The 14,629-nt window shown below is 44.0% G+C and overlaps 1 protein-coding gene across 1 annotated transcript; it reads left to right on the top strand.

Annotated features, from left to right (window-relative positions):
* Nucleotides 1-2,483: 2,483 nt before the first annotated feature.
* rtn4rl2a (reticulon 4 receptor-like 2 a) lies at nt 2,484-4,903 on the top strand (the record flags this gene model as incomplete). The annotated part of the gene is made up of 4 exons (XM_083909305.1): nt 2,484-2,645; nt 3,290-3,516; nt 3,635-3,868; nt 4,052-4,903. Exons 1-4 carry the CDS (start codon nt 2,588-2,590, stop codon nt 4,901-4,903), a joined length of 1,371 nt encoding a protein of 456 aa, XP_083765431.1. The 5' UTR covers nt 2,484-2,587.
* Nucleotides 4,904-14,629: the final 9,726 nt, after the last annotated feature.

Consider the following 14,629-nt stretch of genomic DNA (forward strand, 5'->3'; position numbering starts at 1 on the left):
AACCGTATGATATCAAAACTTTATGAAAAATGTGAATAAATTAAGGCAATAAGGGGTTTCGCTTTATGTTTTTTTTAAATATTAGGACAAAGAAGGTTTTAGTTATTTATTTGTCGTTCATTAGCATGTGTGTGTGTGTGTGTGTGTGAGTGACTCTCTGTCTGTAGCATATAAAGTTAGATGGATCTCACTCTTGTGCTCTCGTAGTATTTAGGTTTATGACAAAGTAGCTAGATTTGTCACTGTTTTTAAAAATAAAAAAAAAAGTCTCCAGGGGTCTGTAAAGTCTCTGTAAAGTCGTACATATCATACTTTCCTGCATGCATTGGTGCATCCCCAATTATTAGCAAATCAGTGAATGGAAAATCAAGCAAAAAGCGTTCAAGAAAACAACATGAAGCAACACATATAAAATAATAGAAACTGTCAATTAAATAAAGCAGTTCACGCTGCAGCACAGAAAATGGGTTTTGTGAAAAGCCGGGAAAGTGCAGGTATATGGTTGGCACTGCCTACCCTGACTGCACGTCACTGAGCGCTGTGACGTGCAGTCAGGGTAGGCAGTGCCTCCTTCAGAGCCAATCAGCGCTTTACGCATAACGAGTGAACGAGACTGAAAAAAGGAAGTTTGAAATTTAAGTCCGCTAGACTAGATCAGAATGAGCAAATAAATGTCAACAAACAAACCACGGGGTGCAAGCATCTGTTATGCAGCGCAGTGAAGTTGGTTTGAAATTGGTTTGAAGTTAGATATTCAACAGACACTCGCTCTACAGCGCCACCCAGTACAAGCCTCTCATTTACGTCGTCATCACCCGTCTCTTTCACTTGGAGCAGCATGGTGTATTTGTAGTTTTAGTTTCTGTGAGTGGGTTAAAATATTGTTTATTTTTATTGGATAGCACTAAACTTGATTTATGTTTAATTTGTGTGGTTTTATGTTTGCTGTTTAATTTAATCTGATAGTGAACTATTGTTTAAATACAGTTTGTGGTTTGATTATATCTGTGCTTTTAATTATTTTTACAGTGTAATATTGCCTTTGCTAGTCTGAGCAGTTTTATATAAGATATCGAAACCGTACTGATACCGTGGCCCCAAAACCGTGATGCATATCGAACCATGGGAAAACTGTACCGTTGCATCCCTAATATGTATATATATATATATATACACACCCTCTCAGGATCACAGGCCACCTGTTGAAGACTGATATGAACTCTGTTGAATCAGCTATAGAACCTAATTTATGCTGTGATTATGATGAACTACACCAGTAAGCCACAATACTAATGAAGCAGCAGTGTCAAGTCCAGCTTTAATTGTCATTTATTGATTGTCATTAGTGGCAGTTAGAAGTCTTTTTCTTTACTTTTTGCATTTGGTTACATTAAATTGTAGACATTGGTGTCACACACTATAACCTATGTTTTGAACTTTGATCAGATTAAATAACAATTTCCTTTATCACATCACAGCTGAAGCTTTTTCACCGACTTTCAGCTGGTGGTTATACACAAGCAGCATGACAGCTTGAGGCACAGACTCAGCAAAGCAGCCTTGAAATGGCATCCACAAAGGCATCTGTTGTGCTTTGCTTTCTTTCATTTTTTTTAATTGCCGGGGAAGCCACTTAACAATGTTTGTGGTGTAAGTGCAATATGGACTGAGAAATGAGCCACAAGAACAGAGAGAGACAGACCCAGGGAGAAGGGTTCACTTTACTCCAGCAGGTTTTGATTAAACAGATCTAAATGTAAAATCACATCCCAGTCTGATCACTGTTGCCTCCTTTGACGATTTAAATACGTTTAATCTCCATCATCAGAGGGAGTTTATTAGGTGCTCTAATTAATGTACAATCAACATGACTGAAGCATGTTATAGTTACCATCCACAACAAATATGCCTAATACTCAATTCTGGTTGTTTTGGGTGTGTCTCTCCCTCTGGCACCACATTTTCCCATACGGCTGAATCATAATTCGTGGGGCATCCTCTGTAACAGAACCATGTAAGTCTCTTTTTTCTCTCTGTGTCCTCTGTGTCTGGCTGCCGCGCGCGCCGGAAACGGACCATTATGGTAAGGAAACGAGCTGTGCGCTCTTCTCCTACCCGTCCTCCACTCCTCCACAGAAACCAGTCATCATTACCGGGCACCGTGCCTTGGCTCTCCGTTCACCCCGCCTCTTCTGATGCCACCCTTTACCGTTTCTACTTTCACTCTCCTTCCCTCCTTCTTGTTCTCTTTGTGCGTCGTAAAGAGTCTCCTCCTCTCACCAAGTCTCTCCAACCAGCTTTTACGCGCGCACATGCTCTCCAAGAGAATCCCCTACGGTCGGCACCTCCCCTTTCCGTTCCTCGCCGCCCTCACTCATTCATGACCTCGGATCGGTGACGTAGGAGAATCCAACGTGCCCACTGCCGTAGGCAATTACTGGATGCTTTGGTATTTAAGGCACACTGGGAGCAATGGACCGGCACACTCTCAGTCGCTCCGACTCGGGAACCAGGGCATCAGCGGAGATAGCAGGCTAAGGCTTTACTTCTTACTCTTTCGCTAACTCGCTTTGGGCTTTGGTTCAGGATGGACACCTCTTCGATTTCTCGGAGCCGACGATGCTCCATCGTGCGCAACTGCAAAAGTAAGTGTTCCCCTTCATATTTCTGGACACTGCGGACATAGGCTCACTTTGCCTGTCATAAAGAACCTGTGCAACATTTTTTAAAGTTTTTAAATTCAATAATTATTTAACGTACATTGATTATTGAGCGTAACATCGGAATTGATACATGCAGGATGTTTCTTTTGATTGCCAATGCTGAAACAGAAGGGAAACTTAGGAAGCTGTGTTCATTTTCAAATAAAAATATTTAATAGTCACATTGCATGTGATCCATGTAAAGCTGATTATGAAAATAACACCATTTTAGTTATAGTTTTGCGCCCATGCTGTGCGTAAAGTTAGGGACGTGTGGCGCAGACGCGCAAAAAGGACCTTTTGCTTTTGTGTCGTTTATTATTTGTACCATATAGTGGTCATTCTAATTCCTTTATATGAACATACAATGACAATGCGGGCAATTCCGATTGTGGGGATGTTCATCCTGTCTTTTATTGATGTAATTATAGCTGGTTGAGATGAAAAAACAGTGCATAAATGCACAGACGCCATAATAAATACCCATTTAGAACCATATGTCGTGTGTGCTGCGAAGTGATGCTTTCACCACCGTGGTTTCCACTCACCTCTCCCCTCTCTCTTTCATCTCGCTCTCCTCCGCGCAGGCGGTCTCTCCCTGTGGTTGGTGGTGTGGCTGGTCCTCGGCAAGCCAAGTCCGGCATCGGCGTGTCCGCATCTGTGCGTGTGCTACCCGACGCCCATGACTGTGAGCTGCCAGGCGCAGAACTTCACCACCGTTCCGGTCGGAGTGCCCTATGAGTCGCAGCGCGTGTTCCTCCAGAACAACCGGATCACGGAGCTTAGAGTTGGCTCTTTCGGCTTCGGAACTCAGGTAAGGAGAACATGTGGAAAACTCAACCTGCAACAGTTTCTTGATGCTGATGCATAGAAAAGTAATGTTAAGGTGTAATTATACCCATATTGAAGAAAAATCACTTCTGCGTCACCAGGTTCTGTGGCTATTCTCCAACAACATCACGTGGATTGAGGCAGGTGCTTTCAGTGAGCTGAGGGACTTGGAGGAGTTGGACCTGGGGGACAACCCTAACCTCCACAGGCTGGAGGGGGCAGCCTTCCGAGGACTCGAGAAGCTCCAGAGCCTCCACATGCACCGCTGCCGGCTCACGGCCCTGCCCCATGACATCTTCCACAAGCTTTACAGCCTGCAGTTCCTCTATCTGCAGGTAGGAGCGCCGGAGAGTTATATAAATGAAAGCAGAACACTAACACACAGATGCTCACACACTCCTGTAGCCACCCAGACATGGAAATACTCAAAAAGCAGCTGCAGTTACACATTTTCTGAATCAAATAGTGTCTGTCTTACCTGTGATTAATCTTTTAAATTTTTTTCTTTCCTTCTTCAGGAGAATAATCTCCACTTCCTGCAGGATGACATCTTTTCTGACCTTATCAACCTGAGCCAGCTTTTCCTGCATGGCAACCGTATTCGCACCCTCTCGGAGAATGTGTTCCGTGGCTTAGTCAACCTCGACCGCCTTCTCCTCCACGACAACCGCGTCAAGCAGGTGAACCGCCGAGCCTTCCGTGACCTTGGCCGTCTCACCATGCTCTTTCTTTTCAACAACACCCTGGCGGAGCTGCCCAGTCAGACCCTGAGGGACACCCAGGGAATCGAGTTCCTCCGTCTCAATGCCAACCCCTGGTCCTGTGGCTGTGAGGCCCGCGCTCTCTGGGAGTGGTTCCGTGAGGCACGTGTCTCCTCCTCTGAAGTAATCTGCGCCTCTCCTTCTAATCGCCGTGGCCAGGATCTCCGCTTCCTCCGTGAGATGGACTTCGCGCTTTGCCCTTTGGCAGATCCCGGCTCTATCGCTGGCTCCACCACCACCACCTTCAGCACCAAGACCCGCTGGTGGTTTCACAAAAACAGGCCCCAGTCGTCCACAAAAGGCCTCTTTGAGAAATCATCAGAGACTGTCAAGGCTGGTTTGTATGGGAAAGGCCCATCTACAACCACTTCAGTAGTCAAGTATGAGCTGGGGGAGGAAGAACTGGCACTGCCCAAACTTGACGCAGAAGAGTACTGGGCAAACTATGGCAACGAGGACTCAGGTGTCACTCTGCGGTGCTTCGAGCTTGAATGTCCACCTGAGTTCAACCTGCCTCCATCTTCCTCCTCTCCCTCATCCTGCTCGCGAATCTCATTACTAGTCCTTTCTGTTTTCAGCCTCTGCATCATCCTCCACCTATCTGGCTGAATGAGACTCTTAGTGCTACCCCAGTTCCTTCCAGCCTGTTTTAAAGGCTGTGAGGACCCCTGTTTGACTCTCTGCACCCCCTTTGCCCGCTTTGCTGTGAGCTGTGAGGCACAGCGAGGGAGATTGGGGGATGGTTAGATTCTAAATCTGCCACTACAGGGCTTAACACTTTTCAGGGCTGCTAAGACTTCTTCAGCTAAGGTCATATATATTTACAGTACTCTACAGGTATGGCTTTCTGTGTCTCACCTGTATGATGTCATGGTTCCCTGCAATCAGGGCTACGAGGGCTGACTCCATCTCTAATATCAATGAGATTTGATAGCAGTTGTGAATGATGTTGTCAAGTTTGTCAACTCAACTTAGATAAAACTACTAGTGCTATACGTGCATCCAATTAACTGGCTGTACTGAGTACAATTACTGTTATATTCAGTGCACAGTAGTGAAAATACTGTAACCACTTAAAGTGTATATGTACATAGATCTGTTTTCTGTGGGTGTTTGATCTGACATATGATGCAGCACAATCCCATTCATCATTACATAGGAATACTGCGATGGCTAGTGTTTCTACAGGACAGAGCACAATGCAGTGAGGCTGAAGGTAAATGAGGAGAAAATATACTGTGAAGCCTGTATATGGCTGTTAGAGAGAAAGAGAACGTGGAAAGCAGGGATGTCAGAGAAGAGCAGACAGTGACGAGGAGAATGAGAGGGAGAGGAGGGGAAAGGGTTCCCAACAAACAGGATTAGTGAGAGGAAGATATGAAATGGGAGAAAGGACAGGGGACAGTTTAATGCAGCAATAAGAGAAGACAGTCGAAGACAGAAGGTAGTATGAAAAAAAGACAGTGCTGGTCGTAGAAACAGCAACCTGCAGGTGAAAAGTAATAAATCAACTCACGTAGTTCCTCCATCCATCATACCCTCCACCAATTTCTGTAAATACGGTGTTGTTTGCAACACCCCGACAGGAAACAAATGCTTCCTATCAGGAAGCCAGAGATTGTTTGTTTTTCAATGTCTTTCTATGACATATTGACATAATGTGTAAAAAGATTGTTGACTTTGATGCAGATGAACATCTAAATACAATTCTTTACTAAATATTTCCTGAAACTTGAGTTCTCATGATTTCCTTTGGGGTAATCTATTACACTTTATTTATTTTTATTTTTTTTAAACAAAGGGACATTTTAGGTGCTCTATGTGGTCACTTTCCTCATAATGATCACCAATGTCAGACAAGATGGGCAAAAACAAAAATCCTCAAAAAGGGAGCAGATTGCTGCTGTGTGAATAATCTGTGATTAAAGCGTACTCACAGGACTGACCACATGGACCCAATGTCACAGCCAGAGGTGACTCAGACTTGTTCTGGCTGCGATGGACATCTGTGTGTGTTTGAGTGTGTGTATGTGTGAGAGAGAGTATGGCTAAATGAGAATGAATGGATTCACAAGCTGGCAACACTGCCAAAGGCAAATACGTCAGTCGGTTTATCACTCCACTGAATCATTCCTGGGTGATGCCAGATGGACCAAAGAGGTGCAAATTGTCCTGATTTGTAAATACACAAACTGAAAGAGTTTGAAGCTGGAGAAAGCAACAGGTAGAGGAACAGCAGACTGAGACGATGTGAAGGTATAGAGAAGTGGCCTGCACTTCAGCAGCAGCACAAATGCAAAATAAGGAAGGAGGAAGTTACCAAATACAGGCACACACTAGTCAGCAGCAACAGCAGCATTTATCAACCCCTCCCTCTTCCAATCGAGTTTCCACATCACCATGTAGGAAGGAAAGTGAATAGCAGCTCCTCCCTTGTTTTTCTCTAAAGCTGTCTGAATCTCTCAAGGACAAAGAAAGGATGAAAAAACAGCCTCTATAGAGGTGATGAGGGCAGGACCAAGATGTAGTAGGAGTGAAAGTGTAGGAGGTAATTCAGTGAAGGAGAGAGAGAGAGAGAGAGAGAGAGAGAGAGAGAGAGAGAGAGAGAGAGAGAGAGAGAGAGATATCTCATAGTCAGTTAACCTTGCTTTAACAGGAACCAGACTACAAAAAGATCAAATGTTTTTTTTTTTCCCCCCTCTATCTATTTTTGAGAATTCGAGAAAATGATTGCCTCTTTTTAGGTCACTGAGAGTCTTTATGAAGAATATCTCTGGGAAATATGTAGTGTCAAATATTTAGATGTTTAATCTCTTCACAGTCTTGAATAGAAGGTCAAACTGAGCCAGGGTGCTCTTCAGCGGCCATGACAGTGTGGTCACTGTCAGACGACCAAAGTGCCAGTTATACCATTTTCCATGTTTCTTTGTAGTCCGTCACTGTGCACGTCTACGTTTTGTATCTGACTAAGAAATAATGATTATATATGACAGATTGGCTTATTTGTTATTTTTACTATGAGAGAAGGAATGGTGAAGCATACAGAAAAAATAAATTCATACTTGTTTTAACACAATTATATATTTGTTTCTTTTTATGTGGGTGTTTCATTCTATGCTTTGGCTCCTGTCTAATCAAATGCCCACAAGAATCAAAGCACACACGCACGCACGCATGCGCGCACACACACACACACACACACACACACACACACACACACACACACACACACACACACACACACACACACACACACACACACACACACACACACACACACACACACACACACACACACACACACACACACAGAGGCCCCCAGGCAGTTGACCAGCTTGTTTAACTGTAAACCACACAACTGAGGAAGACAGAGAACAGGAGGCATGGAGATGAAAAGTAAGCATATAGCCCTCATTATAATACACCAGCATCTCAAAGCATCTGCAAATAACACCTGCTCTCACAATATGACAACAGACTGTCACCGAGGAAAACATGTTAGGAATTATATAATGCTGAGCCTCAACTACTGATAATTTAAACACTGATGCCATCTGATAGAGCTCTGGTAGCTGAACACTCTCTGGCAGGATACGATGTTCACCTTTACAGATGTATAAATACATCGAACATATGTCAGATAAGTCTCTCTTTGCCGGCTGTTTTTCACCATAAAAAAGGAATAGATGTTGTGCCAAAGAATCAGATATACTGTATTCAGGTTCTAAGGTGGTTCTGACCCAGGGACGCTTCAGTGGAGTCATGTGACATCTGTAGCTCTATAAAAACACATGAGGAGTTTAAAGCAACTAACAAATATAGTTTGTCACAGGGCTGCCAACTTATGAGAAAACCTTGGAGTGAGACATCGTGGCATGCGGATCAATATGACTGGCCCAGTCGAGCTTACCACCACACACCCAATACATGTATTTATAGTATTATTTGATGCATACCAAGCTTATAATGAATTATAATCTATAACACTATAGTTATAAGCACTCATTAATGCTTTATACAATATGCTTTATGTATTATTAATGCTTAATACTCATAAGGCTTTATGTAATAATAATAATAATAATAATAATAATAATATGGTAAATAATGGGACACCCTGGGAGCTGGTGGATTCGATCATACAACCTTTCCAACACACGTCTACTTACTCATTTGCAGATTTAAGCATTGGTTTGTGGGTTTTGACTTGTCTTCAGAGCATTGTGAGCATTCGTGATAGCTAGTTACTGTTTAATAGTTGTTTTTGGCTCAGCCTGAGCGCCAGAGTTTTGAGTTATCCATTTTTGTTTTGTGGTGTTACCCACGTTGAAGGCCCTGAGCCTGATTTAGGGGAGCTATTCCCGTTTTGTATTTTAGTTTGTGTTTTCGTATTTTTGTTTGGGAATAGCCTCCTCCTACCTTAGTTTATTGAGTTTCATTTATGTTTAAATTTACCTTCTTCATTCATAAAATATTCGATTTTTGCTAAACCAATTATATCTGGTTATTTTATGTTATTTCCCCTTTCCCCAACGAGCTGGGGTCGTAACAGTGGTTTGCACCTTGTTGTGAACCCTCTGTATTTACGTTCATGAAGGCCTCTCTTGATTGTAGACTTTGACAATGACACTACATCTTCAAGTGTGTTCTTCACTTGGCTGGATGTTGTAAATTCACCATCCACTTGACTTGCCTTCTGTGGTCTTCCATGTCTTTTAGTATTTCTGTGTTCACCAGTGGATTTGTTCTTTTTAAGAATGTACCAAATTGTTGATTTGGCCACTCCTCATGTTTTGGGTCTTCCCCTGGCCCTGACTCCTGAGTACCTGCCAGTGAAAGCCCTTAAGGCTGAGTAGTGGTAGTGTACACAGAATGACACAAATAAAAAGCCTATGCTAGCAATGATGCACCATATCATCACAACAAATGACCGAATTTATATTAATAGTTTTATATTAATATATTCACATTTGCAATGATGATCTACAGCGAGATAAAACTATAAAATAATTACCTCACGTACAAAACAGATGCTTACAATGAACTCACTTCACTTCACGTCTAGCAGGTAAACATACAGCTCCTTTCATACACATCCTATGCTGTGTGTTTGTGCCACAACAACAAAGCAAACCAAGAGCACTTTCATTCAGAACACACACACACGCACACACGCACGCACACACACGCACACGCACACGCACACGCACACGCACACACACACGCACACGCACACGCACACACACACACACACACACACACACACACACAGATCCCACTCTCGCATGGAGCAGTGGAATCACAGCTTGTCGTGTCTATATAAGGATGAAACAAATGCATCAGACTGCTCATCATCATCATCAGCCCACCATTGGTCTTCCAGCTTTTGTGGGGTAGAAAAAAAATCCATGACGCACCTGCTTCATAGAGCACATATGAAATGTGTGGATGTGTCTGATTGGACAATATTCATGTCAGTCAACCACCAGACGCAATGAGAGAAATTGAGGTGGGAAGGTGGGGCGTGAACAAGTCTGCAGAAGCCAGAGTTGGTCGAATAGATGGATGACTATTAATGACTCCCAGTTGATTAATAAGAGAAATAGGGGGCAAGACAGAGATGGGGAGGAGGCTGGTTGCTGAGCATGTGCGTCACTACTTTGTCGAAACTTGTCTTCCCCCTGCTGAGCTTCCATCGTTCTATCTGTGTCTCCCTCTCACTTGCTAACACAAACAAACCTCTCACTTTCTTATATAGACACAATGTGTATGTTGTTTGCCTTTTCATGTGTTCAGGAGTTGAGTTTCCTGTAACTCCAATATAACATCTCCTTCTGTCACCACGACTCTGTGCTCCTTCACACATTGCTTCTTTTCACATATTCCCTCTTTCTCTTGACATCCTTCCTCTCCTGATTGCTTTTCTGATCACCTCCAGTCTGAGCGGGCAAGTTCCTCTGATTCATGGATTTTCACTCATTCATAAAGTTGAGCAGAATGTGTCACTTTGATTCCCCGTGGCTCTGTCTGTGCTCACATTTTGATTTCATTTTAATCAATGTTTAAAGTGGATTATGGATTATGTAATACATTTAAAGCAACTGGCCATAAAATCCTCCTAATATGTCACAGAGACTCAGGAATAATGTTCATATAACAAACTGAACTCACCAACAACAACAGTACAGACAAAATATTTGCATTAAAAAAAATATTTTGCAGACTGCAAATCATGTTTTGGCATGTGGCGCCACCTACCGCCGTCTACCAATCATTGCAGTCAGTAGAGTCTCAGCTGCCGAGCAACCATGGGTTGCCAGTAACGTCAGAAAACAAAACCTAAAAGACCTCTGTGTTTTGAATTTGAATGTCCACATTCTTACATATGGCACCTTTAAAATAAGACATTGATTGAAATGAAATCAAAATCAAAAAATTGTTTAGTTTTACAATTTCCTCTGTTTTGTGTGGAAAGGGAAACATATCCCTTTCAAGCATATTTTTCCATGTTTTTCATCACTTGATCTCCAAGGTAATATATGATGCCATGTTCTTGTCTCAGATATCAAACAAAGCACATTCTGTATGAATAGATGCAAACAGGTGAGTGTGTGTAACAAAAAGACTTGAAAGGGTTTAAAGCCAGTGACAACAATATGGGCTTGAAAACAGAGCACACTGCAGAATAAAATCAAGATGTGTGAAAGAAAAGGAGACAGAAAAACAGCAATAGATAGAGGTGTAATATCTGAGTCACATACTTGGATCTCTTCAACACATACGTGAACATTTGGGAGGCTTGACTGCACACACACACACACACACACACCCACACACACATACGCGCACGTGCGAATGCAGCCTCATTGGCAGTGTTTGCTGTTAATGCACCTTGAGAATGGCCCACTGGGAGACACACGTTGCTTCTAGCATTATGTGCATGGGATCCGTGGACATGAGCGCGTACACACATAAACAAAAGACACACATGAGGCTAAAATGCTGGGGCCTCATATGTGTCTTTTGTATAATATAAAAAATATATATAAAAAAATGTAAAATAAAAATACCTTTGGTTGTCCATCTATGGAGAAAACAGGCATTTGTTTAGACGATCCATGTAAATCTTATGGTGTTTTACAGACAAACATTCATCAGAAGCTGAAATGATCTTTTCTACTTTGAGCTGCGTTTTTCTTATCATACATTACCAGAGTATATGCAGGTATCGCAAAGTTCAATACCTTTAATTTTCCTTTAAGTTTCATTTTCGTAGTGTTTCAAAAAGTCATGTAAAATAACATGACCGCGGACCGCGGTTGCATAGCCACTGTTAGCAGCAAGACGCCATGTTTCTACCGGAGCCTGTAAGGACAAACGCGAGAGAACAAAACTAGCGTCTCTTTACTTGTAGCGGAAGTCCCGCCTCCTCTCTCTCCGCTTCGTCTGCTACGGCCGCGGTAGCTCGCCCTCTCCCTCACCTCACAAACCTCATCTGCTGACACGGAGAAAGACGACGAGGACGACATTTGACCAGCTGCTGATACCGTAGCGCTCAGGGAAGGGAGGGGGTGAGCAGAGCAGCAGGTCTTTGTTGTAAATTTCAGCCTCTCCTCTAGATGGCCCTATAAACTACTTATTTCCCCTTTAACTTACTAGTTGTAGTTGGCAATTAAAGGGATACTTCACGGATTTGCATGTGGCTTTGTATCGCTAGATTATGTATTGTTTTTTAAAAATTATGCTTCCCTCCCTCAGTTTTTAACTGAGTTGTTAAAAAAAATCTGTTTTCCATTTTCAGAATGTGCCCTACTGTGATGCAAAACGCGTCATTTGATTCACAGTAGGGCAAATTTTGTCACGATCCACATTCGCACCACAGACCTATTTGTTGTTGTTTTGTTCGTCGCCACTCTGTGTTCTCCTCTCTCTCTCTCTCCACCCTGCAGGGGGCGTGGCTGACCTAGTTCCCTGATGACACCAGAATGACTTCCACCTGCGCAGCTCCAGCCCAGCTGCTCCTGATCAGCGATCACGTGGGCTTATAAGGCGGAGCTTCGCGTCTTCTGGTGTCAGATCCATGTTTTCGCTCGCTTGGTAACTACTCGTTCTTTGCTGCTAGAAATCCTGACTTCGTTCGTCCTTACCTCACGTCTTTGTTCAGGTCACCACGTCTCCTGTCGAGAGAGGATCACGGAGTTTCCTGCGGATTCCTTTCCACCCCGGAATCGCTACCTCCTGTTCCTCTCCGTTCCCGTTGTCATCTCCACGCCAGCATCGCCTCGTCGCCCTTCTTCGATCTTCGTGTGCTTCCCGACTCCGCTCTTCGTCATCTCGAGTGAGTCCGTTCCCTGGAGGAACAATCACGAACTGTGTCGCCACGAAGAGTCGTTGAAGACGCTGACTTTGCGTTCGCTGGACATTCAACCCGTTTCTGTCTCTGTCCCCGTTGTCACGTTAGCTAACACAGCACGTGCTCGTCGTTTGTTTATATATCTATATATATCTATAATTATATCTATATTCTTATATCTATATTGTTATTGTTATATATATATATATATATTCTTATTGAGTATACCGCTGGTCGGCTATTGTTGTTTGTATATTTATTATTATTATAATAAATATTGTTATATTGATACCTGGTTGTCCTGCTCTGCATTCGGGTCCACGCCTAAGTCCTCGGCTTTTCCCTTTAAAGGGAAAAGCGTAACAGTTGGATCTGACCAACCATGGACCCGGCAGACAGAGACCAGGTTATACAGGCGCTCTTAGCACACAGCGAAGCTATCCGTCGGCACGAGGGGTTGCTCACCGACGTAGCCTCCGCTCTCCAGGAGCTAGCTACTAGCGTTAGGCCTCAGGCACCCACCCAGACACTCGCCGCTGCTCCCGTTCCAGCGCCTGTCGCCGCGCCCGTAGCTGCTACCCCGCACATTGGTCGCGAACCATTCGTTCCAACCCCCGAACGTTTCTCTGGGGAATTAAACAAGTGCGCTAGTTTCTTGTTTCAATGTTCGTTAGTGTTCGACTTGCAGCCTACTACTTACCCGACTAGCCATGCTAAGATTGCCTTCTTCGTCAACTTATTGACGGGTCGAGCTGCCCAGTGGGCTTCTGCGTTCCTCCAGTCGGGGCACCATAGGGGGGTTACCTTCAGGACATTTTCTACAGAGCTAACTCGGGTTTTTGACCACAACTTTCAGAATTGTGATATTGCTAATCAGCTACTGTCCCTTACCCAAGGGAGATCGTCAGCAGCAGATTTTGCCATTAGTTTCCGCATTCTGGCAGTAGAGAGTGGTTGGGGGGATTCCGCATTACGGGCTATATTTCGGCGGGGATTAAGTGACGAGTTAAGAGACGAGTTAGCTACACGAGATGTCGCACCCAACCTCGAGTCGCTAATGGAGTTAGCCATCCGATTGGATGTTAGACTTAAGGAGCGAAACCACGAGAGACGACGGAAGCTAACAACCCGAGGTTCTCCTCTAGCCCCGTCACCAGTAGTCCCCTCACTTTCTTCTGTCCCGGCTGATCCTCATAGCTATTCAGAGCCCATGCAGCTGGGTCGCACTCGTCTTTCGACGACGGAGAGACAGCGTCGGAGGCAGATGGGAGCCTGCCTATACTGTGGACAAATGGGTCACCTCATCGCCGCTTGTACGCTTCGCCCAAAAGCCTAGGCTCACCAGCTCATGCAGGAGTGCTGGTGAGCCGGACCATTTCCTGTCCTGCACCCACCCGTGTGTCTTTAAAGGCCCAACTTCGCTGGGGCCAGGAGAACATTGCCACTAATTGTTTGGTGGATTCCGGAGCTGATGAAAGCTTCATAGACACTCAGTTCGCTGTACAGGCCGGCATTCCGACGATACCATTAGACAAACCAAAGACTATTTCTGATCTCAATGACAAACTACTGGCCGAGGTGACTCACCGCACCGTTCCCCTTACTCTGACTTTGTCTGGGAACCACGTCGAAGAGGTCCAACTCTTCCTGATCCCCGCTTCCTCGGCGTCGGTGGTCCTGGGACTGTGAAAGAAATTTCATTGGAGTCATCGGTGTTGGTTAAATCGTGTCTTTACTTCATGCATGAAGGAGAGAATCTGTCCCAAAGCTGGTCTAAATGTTCTCTGAAGTTGCTTCAGAGAGCTCAAACATATATACAGTCACATCAAAGCAAGTTACAACAAGACAACCCACTTTCTTTATGACCCACACATGTCATCCTGTGCCCCTCATGCCGACCCCTGCTTTTACAATCCATCATTTGTTCACAGCTTGACTTTTGGTTAATTGTTATCTTTAACAACATGGAGAAAGCCTTACAC

This window comes from Microchirus variegatus (genome assembly GCF_963457635.1).
Source record: "Microchirus variegatus genome assembly, chromosome: 23".
Taxonomy (NCBI): domain Eukaryota; kingdom Metazoa; phylum Chordata; class Actinopteri; order Pleuronectiformes; family Soleidae; genus Microchirus; species Microchirus variegatus.